This window comes from Nicotiana tabacum, chromosome 15 (genome assembly GCF_000715075.1).
Source record: "Nicotiana tabacum cultivar K326 chromosome 15, ASM71507v2, whole genome shotgun sequence".
Classification (NCBI taxonomy): Eukaryota; Viridiplantae; Streptophyta; class Magnoliopsida; order Solanales; family Solanaceae; genus Nicotiana; species Nicotiana tabacum.
Genome location: NC_134094.1, coordinates 11,906,625 through 11,920,508, shown reverse-complemented (window position 1 = coordinate 11,920,508; position 13,884 = coordinate 11,906,625). Strand labels below are relative to the sequence as shown.

The window sequence follows — 13,884 nt, the reverse complement described above, 5'->3', positions numbered from 1 at the left end:
GACTTGTGTCCCTCCGTTTAAATGAGGGGTATATTTGAACCCAAAGTATGACTGCAGGGGTATAGATAACCCAATAGTATAACGATGGGTATTATTAGACCATTTTCGAAAGTAGAGGGGTATATTTGGCCCTTTGCGAAGCGACATGTCTTATAGGGGGGTCTAACTGACCACTCTTCGTCGTAAAATTACACAGTGTATATAGGTAAAATATTAAGTTTTAGAGTATATAACATATATTAAATACTCTTTGTCAAAGAATTTTCACTTCTTTCAAATTTGATCACCCTTGAAAAAACTTTTGGCTTCGCCACTGCTCATTGGCATAGTCTTTGATAGTCATCCCTTTTGTACATCATACTTACAAGTCCATAAAAGTTAAACTTCATCATCCTTTAGGTTTAATTTTTAAGTAATCTTATTGAATTTTATTCATTATTAGTAACAAAATCGTTTTTTGTCACATTAAAATAATTGACTAGGTGTGAATTATTCAGGAAATGCAAATGATTGGAAGGTCAAATTTTCAGCACTTGATTATGGCACCTCACTCGTCACTGTTATTTATGTGTCATTCCGTAAATTCCCCGTCAGAAAAATTTATCAGAGATTTCATAGTGTAAAAAATTTGATCGGATTATCTAATGCAGCATTTGGCTAGAGATATCAAATGATATCACATTAAGTTATGGGAAAATTTATATATTATTTTACGTGGGTCAAATGTGGAATGCAAAATATGTGTCTTTAGAGTAATAATTCTTGTATAACAATAATCCCTTCATTATTAATCTCCGCCTAACAATAATTTTCTATTATTAATCATTGCGTAATTCTTTCTTTATTAATCACTATATAAATAATCTCTGCTTTATGATTCCCGCATAATTAATATGTGAGCTAAACAAACCCTAATTATACTTAAAGGAATGAGCCTAATTGTCATTTCTCGGCTAGACTAAAATTGTTGAGCCAAATAATAGGGTAAACTACACAAATAACCTTAGAAGTGGGTGGTTTGAAACTTTTGACTCCGTTTGGAACTCATTGGTGAGGTGACCTGCCCAAAGCCGGGATCATCCCTATTTTTATCATTTTCTGAAAATAATAAAGAAAGAATTACAGCCAATTATTTGACTCTATGAATCTAACAGGCCAGGTGGTAAAATAAAGGGGAAGTTTCATAATATACTCATTCGTAAGATTCACTTTCATCATATACTTAAGTTTTGAAATTACATCAAATATTCAATGGCGGATTCAGAATTTTCATCAAAGGGTATCAAAATATAAATAATTAGATACGTTAAATAGTCGAGGGGAGTCAATGTATAGTAAATATACATTAAAAAAAAATTATCTAGCAAAATAGTATAATTTTCCGGCGAAAGAGTGTCGCGTGACACCCCTTGCTTCAATGTGGCTCCGCCACTGCAAATATCCCAAAAGTATTACACTTTACGCCTCCAAATCTTCCCACATATTCTGAGATATACTACAATATTCTAATTTGGAATACAATCCAAATCAAACATTCCATATTAATCTAAATAAAGAATACAATTTTCAAATCAAAAATACCATAATATTCTAATTTGAAATACAATTTTCAAAATAAACATACCACAATGTTCTAATTTGGAATACATAATCCATCCAAGCCAAATATGCCATAATATTCTAATTTAGAATATAGTATTCAAACCAAACATACCACAACATTCTAATTTAGAATACAATATTCAAACCAAACATATTACAGTAATCTAATTTGGAATACTGTATTCAAACCAAATATTTATACTTTGTTTGGATGGTTGTTACCTATTGTATTGTATCATATTGTTATTTTATATACAATATTTGTTTTGCTTATTACTTAAATTTATTGTATTGTATCATTAACGATAAAAAGTGTCACTTTATGTAACGACGAATTTGGTATGGTGGCGTCGTTACCTTGTTTTTTCCTCTCATTTTGCCTTTCCTTATTATTATATTTTATTCTTTATCCTAATTTTTTATGTAATAATTCTACTTCGTATCCTATTTTTTCTAAGTAATATTGCAAGTTTATTCTTCATATTATTGGTGCGTGATATCACGAAATGACAAAAAATGATATAATCTATCCAAATGTTATATTCATCAAATAATATAATACAATGCAACACGATACAATACAATATGATACATTATGAAATACAAAAAGCATACAAGATAAAAAAAAATATAAAGTAGATAAACAATATAAAATAAATATTTTAATCGTATAAGGCAAATTTCCCCTTTACTCTTCAAAATTCAAACAACAAAGCTCACTCGAAATGCAGAGCAAAACCATGGCGAGAGGATCAGTTTGTAAATAACAGAAGTTAGAGTCCCTTATTATTATTCTAGAAAGTTTGGTTGTTAGTTAGTTAGTTAGTTAGTGGAGTTGTATATAACAACCTGTACGTCACTATTTGCTAATGTAACAGTGGAATTTCCCAAATTGCTTTTCTGCTTCACTCTTCTTCTCCATTTCCATGGCTGATTCTAAGAGAGGAGATCGAGACCGACTCAGTAATTTGCCCGACGAAATTCTAATCCACATCCTCTCTATGTTGCCGAAAAGTAAAGCAGTTGTGAGAACGAGTGTATTATCTAAACGATGGCAGTTTATGTGGAAATCAGTTCCAGTATCACTCTATTTTGTCCTCCCTGGGCATGACGAAAAGAAGGCTACTGATTTCGTGGTTTCTACCCATAGGGAGCTTCATTATTGGAGGTATTGCCGGAAAATCCGAAAACTCGAGGTCATTTTCAGTTTCGGCATTGAGGATTTTGCTAAAGATGTTGATTTTTGGGTACATTTTGCGACTAAAATTGCTAATGTTGAAGATTTTAAACTTGAATATTGCTTAGGATATGAATTGCCTCAAATTGCATATAAGAATACCTCTTTGAAGAAATTGGGTATACAATACTGCACATTGAACCCTAGTGGTAGTGTGAACTGGAGTAGTCTACTTTCTCTTTCATTTGGGAATGTGGAATTGAAGGACGATGCCATGGAAAAAGTATTATTAGGTTGCCCTGACTTGGAGTGCTTGGAATTGGATGATGTTGAGGGCATTCATCCTTTGGAAATCAGCAATTTGAAGCTGAGAAAGTTAATCATAAAAAACTGCGAAAATGAGGAAAGTGTCCCTTGGCTCGAAATATTAGCCCCAAATGTTCAAAATTTGCAACTTCTGGGGGTGTGCGGTGAGATACGCTTGCGGCAGAGCAATGTGGATTCACTTGTCACTGCAGTCCTTGATTTAAAGATCGAATTTGGAGAAGGAGTCATACCGGAGGAGAAGGCATATAGCTGTTTGAAGAAACTTCTTCACAGCGTTGCTCATGTCGAGAATCTTGAATTAGGTCCCTGGTGCATCGAGGTTTACTCATACTCTTCATTATCCAATTTCAGATTCTTTTCCTGATTTGAGATTTTTTATTTGCTATTAAATTTATAAATTTGGTAACATTAATAGTGCCAGTATTTAGGATAATCTGAGAACTTAGTTGGTAAATACTAGATAATTATGTTCTTACGGCCAATCTAGTTGGACAGTGGCAGATCTTTTGGATAAAATTTTGGACGATGTACGCTGAGAATAAAGAGTTTGCAATGGACTGAGGAACATGTAAAATTCGGATTGCTTTACATTGATCATACTCCTTAAGTCATGTGAATGGGTTTTTCAAAGTGTTTAAAAGTCCATCTTTGGATCTCTAAACCAACCTTGAACAGCTTGATGTGGCAAAATGCAGTCGTATAATCCAAACTATTTTTACGAATTATTCAACAATTTTCATCTCATTTATTAAGTATGTAGCATTATCTTTCTGTTGACATATTCTGGTTTATCTATTTGGTTTATAAGTGCCTGTCCATACTGGAGTTGAAAGGGTGGAAGTCTCCACCATCAAGCCGGAAATTCTTAAAACTTGATGCAGCCTTAGAACAGTTGGACTTACCTGGAGTTTGCAGCTTTCTACAGAGTTCATTGGATCTTGAGACATTGGTCATTGACTGGTACAATCAGAAAGGAAGAGTAAGCTTCCTTTATACATTTATTTTCTAATTCCATGTTATTAACATCAAACAACTATTAATGGAAGAAGAAGACGATATATATCAACATATTTCTGATCTTACATTACACTAGGAAAGAAATCATAATACTTATTAAAAAGCCACCTTAGTGGTATATTTCATAGATAATGCTAAAAGGTTACAAAGAGGGAATTTGACTGCATTGCCTCTACAAAGAATAGGTAAGATTCAAACTGTTTCAACCCTCAAGTAACGTGAAGATTACGAAGGTTCATCTTTGACAAAAGTGTAGTAGATAAGCCTATAATGTGTAAGCAAAAAAGAGTGTTTCTGTATTGGTGGAGTCCTATTTTCAATGTGAAACATAACTAACCTAAGTACTTGATGAGCTATGCAATAGCTTATAACTTGGGGAGACTTGCTCCCTGTGCATCGTTTCCATAAGAAAAGAAAAAGAGAAAAGTGAGAGGAGTATTGTCAAGTAACATGTGAGCTCAAAGAAAATCTAACAGGGAAGTTCATCTTTTTGCATTACTGGAGGTAAGCTTTGGGCTTTCTTTCAAATTCTTAAGGAAGGGAGCTTCCACTTGTCAACCCTTAAATGCACTCTAGCTTCTCTAGGTAGTGAGTCAAAGCTGTAAAATTTCTTCTCTGCGTCTAATAGGTGACTGTACCCAGCTATAGAATCAGCCACACCATTGGCTTCTCTATAACATTGTGTCATCTCGACTAATGAATCAACTCTTTCATAAGATTGTAGTGTCAAGAAGGTTTTGCAACTCGCTTGACAGCATTCACAATAAGTAAAGAGTCGGCTTCCTCCCAAATGTTTCTAATACAATGTTCAAGAAACCATTTAAACCCTTAGAAATATGAAAATGCTTCAATCATATTGTTTGTTCCATGGCCTGGTGGGTGCATCTGCCATAATAATATCACCATCACCAGAAGAGTTCCTTACTACGCCACCTGGTCCCCATTGTTCTTGTCTGGAATGCCATCATTGTCTATATTTACCTATCCTAAATCAGGTTTGCACCATTTTATAGTATTGCTTGTACATCGATGTGAGAATTTCTCAATATGTCCACAGAAATTTCCCCAGGGAATGCGTAGTTTATATTCTAGAAATTTCTTTCCAATGCTGATGTGCAAGGATTTCAGAATCTGCTTTTTAGTCTTGAAGTTGATGGTTTCTCTTTGCTAAATCTGCAGCAGCAGCGGGCTTATTTTTCTAGTTTTGTGTAAGACATTAAGGAACTTTTTTGTTCTTTCATTTATTTTCCTCAAGAAAATAGTTCAGCATGAGTTGCTTTCACAGAAATTTCATGTTGTCACTATCAAGATTGATTCTATGAGTAAAGCCAGTTCCACAGTCAACTTTTTTGTAGTTGTAGGAAAAAGATGTTTAATAAGGGGATTGTACTTACCTTCCTGCGATCGAGGAGTAAAACCATATGCTTCAGTGAAGCTTTTAAACACTTTTTTGTTGTTTGCGTGTAGCACTTTGTAACATTTGATTAGCACTTGATGTGTTTTTCGTAACCCTTTCATTTTATCCACAATCAAACCCTTGGCTTTCTTTAACCCTTTCATTTAAAGAATGTGGATTCTTTTCTGCAGTATCATCTGTTGAAGTACCCAAATGAGGATGAACAAAATAGGAGGTTTGAGACGCATAATTTTAACTCCTCATTGCTACATCTGAAGACCATCAAGATCAACTTTTATGGACCACTAAGTGAAAATAGGTCTGTACAGCCATTGGTGAAATATTTGCTCAAGCATGCAATCGTGCTAGAAAAGTTCGTCATTGCTGCCAGATACAGAGGGAGTGAAGTGTCTCGGGATTATGTTAATATGGAACAGGAGTTCCTAAGCTTTCCAAGATCCTCTCCACATGCTTCAATTGTCTTTTCGTACTGATTTGGCCCCTATTGTATGAATCAATTGCAACATACTTAACAACTGTTAGTTTTGTTTTCAACTGGTTTTGTAACTGATAGACAAGGTTAGTATTGACTTGTCAGTGTCCTAGGAGTTGGCATAGTTCTTCATGTCTGAGTGACAATGTGTTTATTCTCTGTTCATCATATAAGAAAGTTTGCTCTAAATGTTTGATTTCTATTCATATTGCTGAAAATTTAAGGTTGAAAATCATTTTGCAAGAACAGTATTTCAAGATTCACACTGTGTCCACGGACTTGTTTCATTTAATTAGTGGAAAAAATATATCTGGACTTGGACAGTGAATGACCTTAAGAAGGAAGCAAAGAAGTGGAACCTATTCCCAGCATGTATGCTGTGGGTATTACAAAAGGAAAGAAATAGCAGGTGTTTTGAAGGAAATGCAGAAGCCGCCGTGACTGAAAAACAAGTGTTTGAATTCACTTGCCTTTTGGTGTAAACTGAAAAGTCTGTTTCTCTGATAGACTTTCCGTTCGGGAGTAGCCTGATCTTTACATAGTTTTTGTGCTCACAGTCACCGGCATGGTCTTCGTGCTCGGCCAGTTATTTTCATAAAATTAAATTTTTTCTTTACTTGTAGAAAAGAAGAAAACATTATGCTAATTAGGTAATTAAGAGGTCCAGAAAGGGACCGTTGATCAACAAATACATAAATATAGTTGATGTTTAATGTGGCATCAATTTTTTCACCATTTCCTTGTTTTTGTTTTTGTGTGTGTGTGTGTGTTTGCAATGACAGTGCTTCAAGTGATCATCTGGAGTCTCTAAGCTCTGCCACTCCATAAGTCAAAGATTGTTGGATGGCACTGGAAGGTTAGGATTCATACTTGTATAATCCTTTTGTATGATCTGTCTGTGGTAAGTGGCTTTTGGTAACATGAACAGGATACCTCGTATTTTTTTTTTATTTCTTTGCTGTAATTTTCCTTTTCAAGGACTCAGAAATGTATGCTCAAGATGAGCATGCATGTCTTGTCTTAATATATTGTTATTGAATTGCCTCAACAATAATACTTTAACAGTTAAATTCAATACTCACTGGGTATACGAGGTTACAGTAACAAGACTGAGTTAAAAGACGATTTGTTTGGGTGAGAACAAATTTACTCAGACTTAGAAAAATATATGTGCATGTCTTACAGATTGTTTAATACATCCATATACTTCCTTCTTTCTAACATTATGCTAGTTAGGTTAAGAGGTAGCAGCAACTGTTGCCTCTGAATTTGGAGGCAACACTTCCCTTTCATTACATTTCCAAATGGTTAACACGACCAGAGGATAGTATTTGAATGGTTTATTCTAACATAATCTAGTCATCAGGGTGATGATAATTACATTAAACCATCATTATGGTTAGTTTAACCAGTCAATTTTGTGGCATTAAAAGAAAAAGGATGGTCTCTAAGGCGACTTCCTAGCAGCAAAGAGCAGAGGCGGACCAAGGATTTGAAAGTGGCGAGGTCACCAATGTCAAATAAAAGTTTGAGCAAATACTGGAACCAGAATCGTACTTAAATTCAAGTTGTGCTCTAAATCGACCAATTCAGCTGCCTAAGATTTGAATATTAGGATAACAATCAAAATACATACTCCCTCGGTTTCAATTTACATGAACCTATTTCCTTTTTAGTCCGTACCAAAAAGAATAACTCATTTATATATTTGGAAACAATTTACCTTTATGCAAATTTATAATCACACAAAATATATATGCCTCATTCTATATCTCAAAAGTCTTATCTTTTTTGTTAAGCTTTGTGCCCGATCAAACAGATTCACATAAATTGAAACGGATGCATGGTAAGGCTGCAAACAATAGACCTTCGTGGTCCGACCCTTTCCAGAACCTCGCGCATGAGTTTAGTGCACCAGGCTGCCGAAGTTACTGGGGGACGACGACCCCCCTACCCAAAGGTAGGTTTGCCTCTGGCAAAGATCACAAATCGAACCGCTGTGCATACTGTTGCCTAGCTGACTCTTAACTTGATGTACAATTCATTTCACTTAGATTTGATGACAGTAAAAATTGTTTACACTATCATTATACTTGTATCTTCCTTATTTCTTTTACAGTGCTAGTTTAGTGTACGTGCATTGCACGTATGCCTCGCGTCAAGTAAATATATGTGCAAGAACAATGTGTTTGGCTAAAAGTGCTTCATCCCGATTTTGTATTTTTTTTTCTTATCAACTTAGCATTGATATATTTGTGATAATTTTCATATATACTAACCTTGTATTATATTTTTAATTGTTGTAATTTCAAAGGAGAAATATTTAGAAAATAATATGTAAAATTAAAGCTTTTGAATAGAAAATGAATCTAGTCATCTAAAAAATTTAGAGTTATTCTCATCATTTCAATCATATTTTATTCCCTTCTTTGATTCGCCGGCTTATTCTCATCTCAAGAAGTTTATACAACCAAAATTGGCATGATAACAATATTAAAAAAATATCAAATATATGAATAAAGTTATAGATAAACATAAAAATACTAAGCATCATGGAGTTTAAATCAATAATTAAAGCGTGGATCATAAATTAATAGGATTATGTCATCATGCCAATAAAAAATTTATAATAACTTTGAAATACATGACACATTTAAAACAATCTAAAAGACTAAAGAATTTATTCCTACGCGCTTTGCGCGTGTTCCACATATTAAGAAGTTTATAACTTTAAAAAAAGTTATATAAATATTATTAAATTTTGTATGCTAAAGTGCAATTGTTAAGTGTCATTTAAAAAGTATTTTTAGAATTGGATGTTGATTAAAGAGTATATTAATTGTAAATATTTAAATAATTTATATTTAATTATAGAATTTATTATAATATTTTATATTTTGGTACATAAATTTATAGTATGAATCTTTGATTAAAGGCTAATGACATACTATTTTATACCCGGATAATTAAACATAAATTTTCACAATGTTTTCCTCTGTTTTCTATTTTTACTAAGATAATTAAATTATATAAACTAATTGGTTTTTATTTTACCACCTATTATATATTTGTAATTAAGAATAAAAAAAATCGAAGGAGAGCAGATCGACACTATCTAATTTAGTTATAGCTTCCTACCAATTAATATTTTTCTTTCATTTTTTATTTAAAGATAATTAAATTATATAGAACTAATTTATTATAATTTTATACAACGAATATTCTACATCAAGTAATAGTTATGTTTTAACTTATTCTCTGTGAAAATTTTCATTTTTGGTATTACTTTTATTTTATAAAATTATTATATCGCATAATTAAAATAAGGAAAGGATCTAATGCGCAACATTTAGTGAAATATCAAATAAATTTCCGAACAAGATGTATGTGTTTTCATTAGTTTTTTTATTTCTTAAAGTAGCTTGAGATTGGTATATGTAACTTTCAAGGTATTGCGATTCAAAAGAATTTGAGACTAAATCCAACACTATATAATTTTTGTGGTGTTTATTTTAAATACAACTTAATCGTGCTTTTTGTTTGGTTTTATCATCATATAAATCTGATTTTCCCTTTTTATCTAGTTTCAATTTGTAAAATAATGTTAGTATATGAATGAATAGACTTATCAGAAAGTTCAATATATTCTAGTTTGGACCGAAGTGCTAGTATTTTACCTATGAACCAATCATTTAAATACTAAACAAAATAAAAAATGTCATGCATATTATCTAATTGAATGTAACATAAACTTGAATTTTAAAATATAGCTCATAAAAGATGCTCTAGTTTTACTACCATATTAATGACGTAAAGTTTCCATGTAAACTTTACATTTTTATGTCGACATGTTACGCAGTTCATGTTTGGAAAGGAATTGTATTAGCTATAATTTTAATTGCTTTAAAAGTCTTAAATATTTGGATTTCTTATATAGTAGTATTTTAAATAAGGAAGGATTCAATATACAAAACTTTAGGTGATTATAAGATCCTAAATAAATAAGGTAAATAATCAAATAATTATTTTATCCAATGTGAACTCTATTCTAAGAGGGTAAAAAAGTCGGACGACATTTCGCTAAAGACTTTCGTATTTTTAATATAGTACTAGTTACTATGTACGCGCGTTACACGTAAATCTTTAGGCATAGCTTTGATATAAAAGAACAACTAATTAAATTTAGTAATAAATTATTTACAAGATAAAATAATCATCGTTACTTCACCGTACTCAAAGCAATAAAATATTAATTATACAAATGTTATGACAAATAAAATCCCCGATTAAAGATTTTAGAGAAGTATATATTTTTAATCGCTTCTAAAAATAATAGCAGATAAATATTTTTTTGGTATATATGTGAATTATATATACAGTATATATATTCTATATACTATTTGGCTAGTAAATATAATTATTTTTGACAAAGCGATCAATTTTGTATTTTGCCCTGGATTTAAGCATTGTATACTCCGTGATTATTTAATAAATTGCAAGGGATTTCGATTTTTGTACATTTTTCACTCAAAATACCACCCCCTCCTTAAAATACAATAAAGATAATAGTCACAACCATGCAAGAAAAACAATTACATGTGACACCTATTAAGATGATTGTTTTAAAACATATAATGCAACATTGTTGAGAAGCTTTTTTACAATTTTTTGAACATATGTAAGAGTAATAAAATACATGATTAATCACATGAATCACATAATTGCGTCGAGTTCGTACGTTTTACTTGAAAATAATATAGAAAATTGCAAAAAAGTATAGGATAATTTTGAAACTCATTTCAATCATTTGAGTTAAAATAATTTTAAATTTTTTAGATAAATCTCCACTATTTAAATATGTACTATCGAAAATAAGCAAGAATTACGTGGACATGAAGAATAGATACCTTTAAAAGAATTATATTACTCTAAAATAACATATGTATCCCTCAATAAATCAATACCTTAAATAGTACAAACATTTATTTTGTAAAAAAAAATATTTATTATCTAGAATAAGGTAAATATGAAAAAGATAGATAATTTGAAAAACAAAACTTAAATTCATAAACTTAATATCCTCATAATAATACACAAAGATAAAATCAATACCTTATATTATACAAGCTTCCTATTTGTTTGGAAAGTTCCGGCTGATTTTCACATTCTATATGAACATCGTAATATATTTTTGCTTTTGTAACAGAGACGATCCAATCATTGTGTTTCACTTACTTTAAACTATTTTTAACCAATCATCACGCATAATACTTTAATAATAATATTCTAAATTTTTTGCCTTTTATTTTTATATAAATTGATGTAACATTGAATTGGAAACAATTTATGGCACTTGAGCATCTAATGAAAATAAATCAATCAAAGAAATTTTTGTTAAACTTCGATATATAGAAGAATTGAATGAATTTGTTTTAGGAAACAATGTAACATATATACATCGATTTTCTTTGAGAAATTTGTAAAAGAATCAATTACTCATACTGAAGTAAAAATAAATAAATTAAAGAGAACAATCTCATTTATATTATTAGAACCACCTTATTATCATGTAAAATAAAATATTCATATAAACTTGCCTCTATATTGTTTTTATCATTTAAAAGTAGATGTTATAGTTTAAAAGATTATAATTTAATTATATTTTTATTATTTAATATTTTAAGAATTAACCCAATTTATTATGTAATAACTCCTCATACAACCCATAATATTTCATATAATTTAGTTTTAGCTTTATGTGATCTAATAAGAATTAACTTTAAAGGAAAGTAAGAATTTTTCAATTTGTTTAAAATGTTATAATTTTTAAAGCATAATACTAAATTTTTCTTAAAGTACGTGCCTTGTTTGTTATAAAGAATTGTAATTAGGAACAACAACTCTTTTTGATAGAAAATTATGGACGTGCTTCTCTTATTCAATTAGGATTGACGTTGTAGGGTTGACAATGTGTGTAGTTTAAATCGAAAAAGAATTCCACTATTAGGTAATTTACTATTAGATCCTTAAATTATACAAATATTTAAGGGCATAAAAGTCGATCAATGTTTTAGGGATATTTTAGTCATTCAACATTTAGCATAAATTATTCGTGTTTTATAATAATATAGATATAGATAGATAGATTTAAATATAGATAGATATATTTGTACTCACATTCTATCTCGTGTAAAATAATACATAGTAGGGTCGGCAATATGTGTAGTTTAAATCGAAAAAGAATTCTATTATTAGGTAATTTACTATTAGATCCTTAAATTATACAAATATTTAAGGGCATAAAAGTCGATCAATGTTTCGGGGATATTTTAATCGTTCAACATTTAGCATAAATTATTCGTGCTTTTATAATATAGATATAGATAGATATAGATATAGATAATAATATATATATATATATATAAAGTTAAACGAAAGAAAGTTGCTTATAAAAAGAAGAAAAGAAAAAAGGAGAGCTGGTTATTGATCACGAAAACAAAGGAAAACATTATATAATTTAAGACTATGAGTGTGTTTGGCTAAGAAGAAATTATATAATTTAAGACTATGAGACTGTTAGTGTGTTTGGCTAAGAAGAAACTTAAAATTATTTAATGTTTAACTGAAGGGTTTCTTTCATGTATTCTATGTCAATTGAGAAATTATACAAAAGCAAAAGTGTAGGAAACCCAAGAATTTGGGGGGAGGGGGGGGGGGATCAGAAATAGCCCGATTTACAAGTGCTAACTGAAACTTGAAAATGTGAAAAAATTCCAATATAACATGTTGTAGTTTGAATTTTTTACATATGAGATTCCAGCATAATGTGTTGGAATTTCATAATGTGTTGGAGTTCCAACATAACCTGCTGGAAGTTTATATGCAGGAGCCCATAATTCAGTATATTATGCTGTAACTTTTCGTGTTTCAGCTAAGATATTTTTGTTAGATTTTATCTCCGCATAAAATCGTGTTATGTTTCAATAACTTGGCAAATGTTGTTATCTTTTAATTACTCGTCCGAAAACTGATTTAAGAGGAATTTTCAGAAACAACTACTGTTTAGTGGCTATTAACTTCGTATAGCTACTATATACATAATTACTTTCTATAGCTACTACTCAATTATTATCGTAGTGTATTAGCTGTATTCGCATTGCTGTATTCATGAATACAAAAGCAAAAAACGCCTAAAACTATGGTAGTCCAGCTATACGCGCATGTATTCATATGTATTCGCGCCATGTATTCATGAATACAACATCAAAAAATACCTAAAATCGGGGCAGTCTAGCTGTACGCGTATGTATTCACATGTATTCACGCCATGTTTTCATGAATACAACAACAAAAAGCTCCTAAAATCATGGCAGTCCAGCTGTACGCGCATGTATTCACATGTATTCGCGCTGCTGTATTCATGAATACAACAGTAAAAAAATGCCTAAAATCAGGAAAGTTCAGCTGTACACGCATGTATTCACATGTATTCGCGCTATGTATTCATGAATACAGTAACAACAATCACCTTAAAAATGGGCATGTCCAATTGTCTAAGAGAGAGGGAAAAAATATAAATAGCGTATTTCATGCCTTAATGGTAGTATATACCATAAATACTTATTTTTATATAAAATATAAAAGATAGCAATAGAAAATAATAGCTTTAAAAAGGGTTTTATTTATAATAAATAGGGTGTAAAACTTTGATATAGGAGATAAAATTTTCTTAAATCATACTATTTGTATAACATTAGCGGCCCAAAGGCCCAATAACAAATTCTAAGCCCAATTTCTAACTCCACTGACCCAAACCCGAAATTGCCCTCCGGAATATAAAATGCCAAAATCGGCGACGCTCATACATATTGC

General features: G+C 31.0%; 1 protein-coding gene across 1 annotated transcript; it reads left to right on the top strand.

The window, feature by feature from the left end:
- Positions 1–2,408: 2,408 nt before the first annotated feature.
- On the top strand, positions 2,409–6,210 carry LOC107814028 (F-box protein At5g03100-like). The gene is made up of 3 exons (XM_016639356.2): positions 2,409–3,425; positions 3,915–4,085; positions 5,711–6,210. The coding sequence occupies exons 1-3, from the start codon at positions 2,529–2,531 to the stop codon at positions 6,011–6,013; spliced, it is 1,371 nt and encodes a 456-aa protein (XP_016494842.2). The 5' UTR covers positions 2,409–2,528; the 3' UTR covers positions 6,014–6,210.
- The last annotated feature ends 7,674 nt before the right edge of the window (positions 6,211–13,884 follow it).

What these genes read in the sequence shown, in the direction of transcription:
- LOC107814028 (XM_016639356.2), top strand. Translation starts at nt 2,529, where the DNA reads ATGGCTGATTCTAAGAGAGGAGATCGAGACCGACTCAGTAATTTGCCC. An exon ending in TAGGTCCCTGGTGCATCGAG is followed by an intron (nt 3,426 to 3,914) that starts GTTTACTCATAC and finishes TTGGTTTATAAG; the next exon opens with TGCCTGTCCATACTGGAGTT. An exon ending in GGTACAATCAGAAAGGAAGA is followed by an intron (nt 4,086 to 5,710) that starts GTAAGCTTCCTT and finishes TCTTTTCTGCAG; the next exon opens with TATCATCTGTTGAAGTACCC.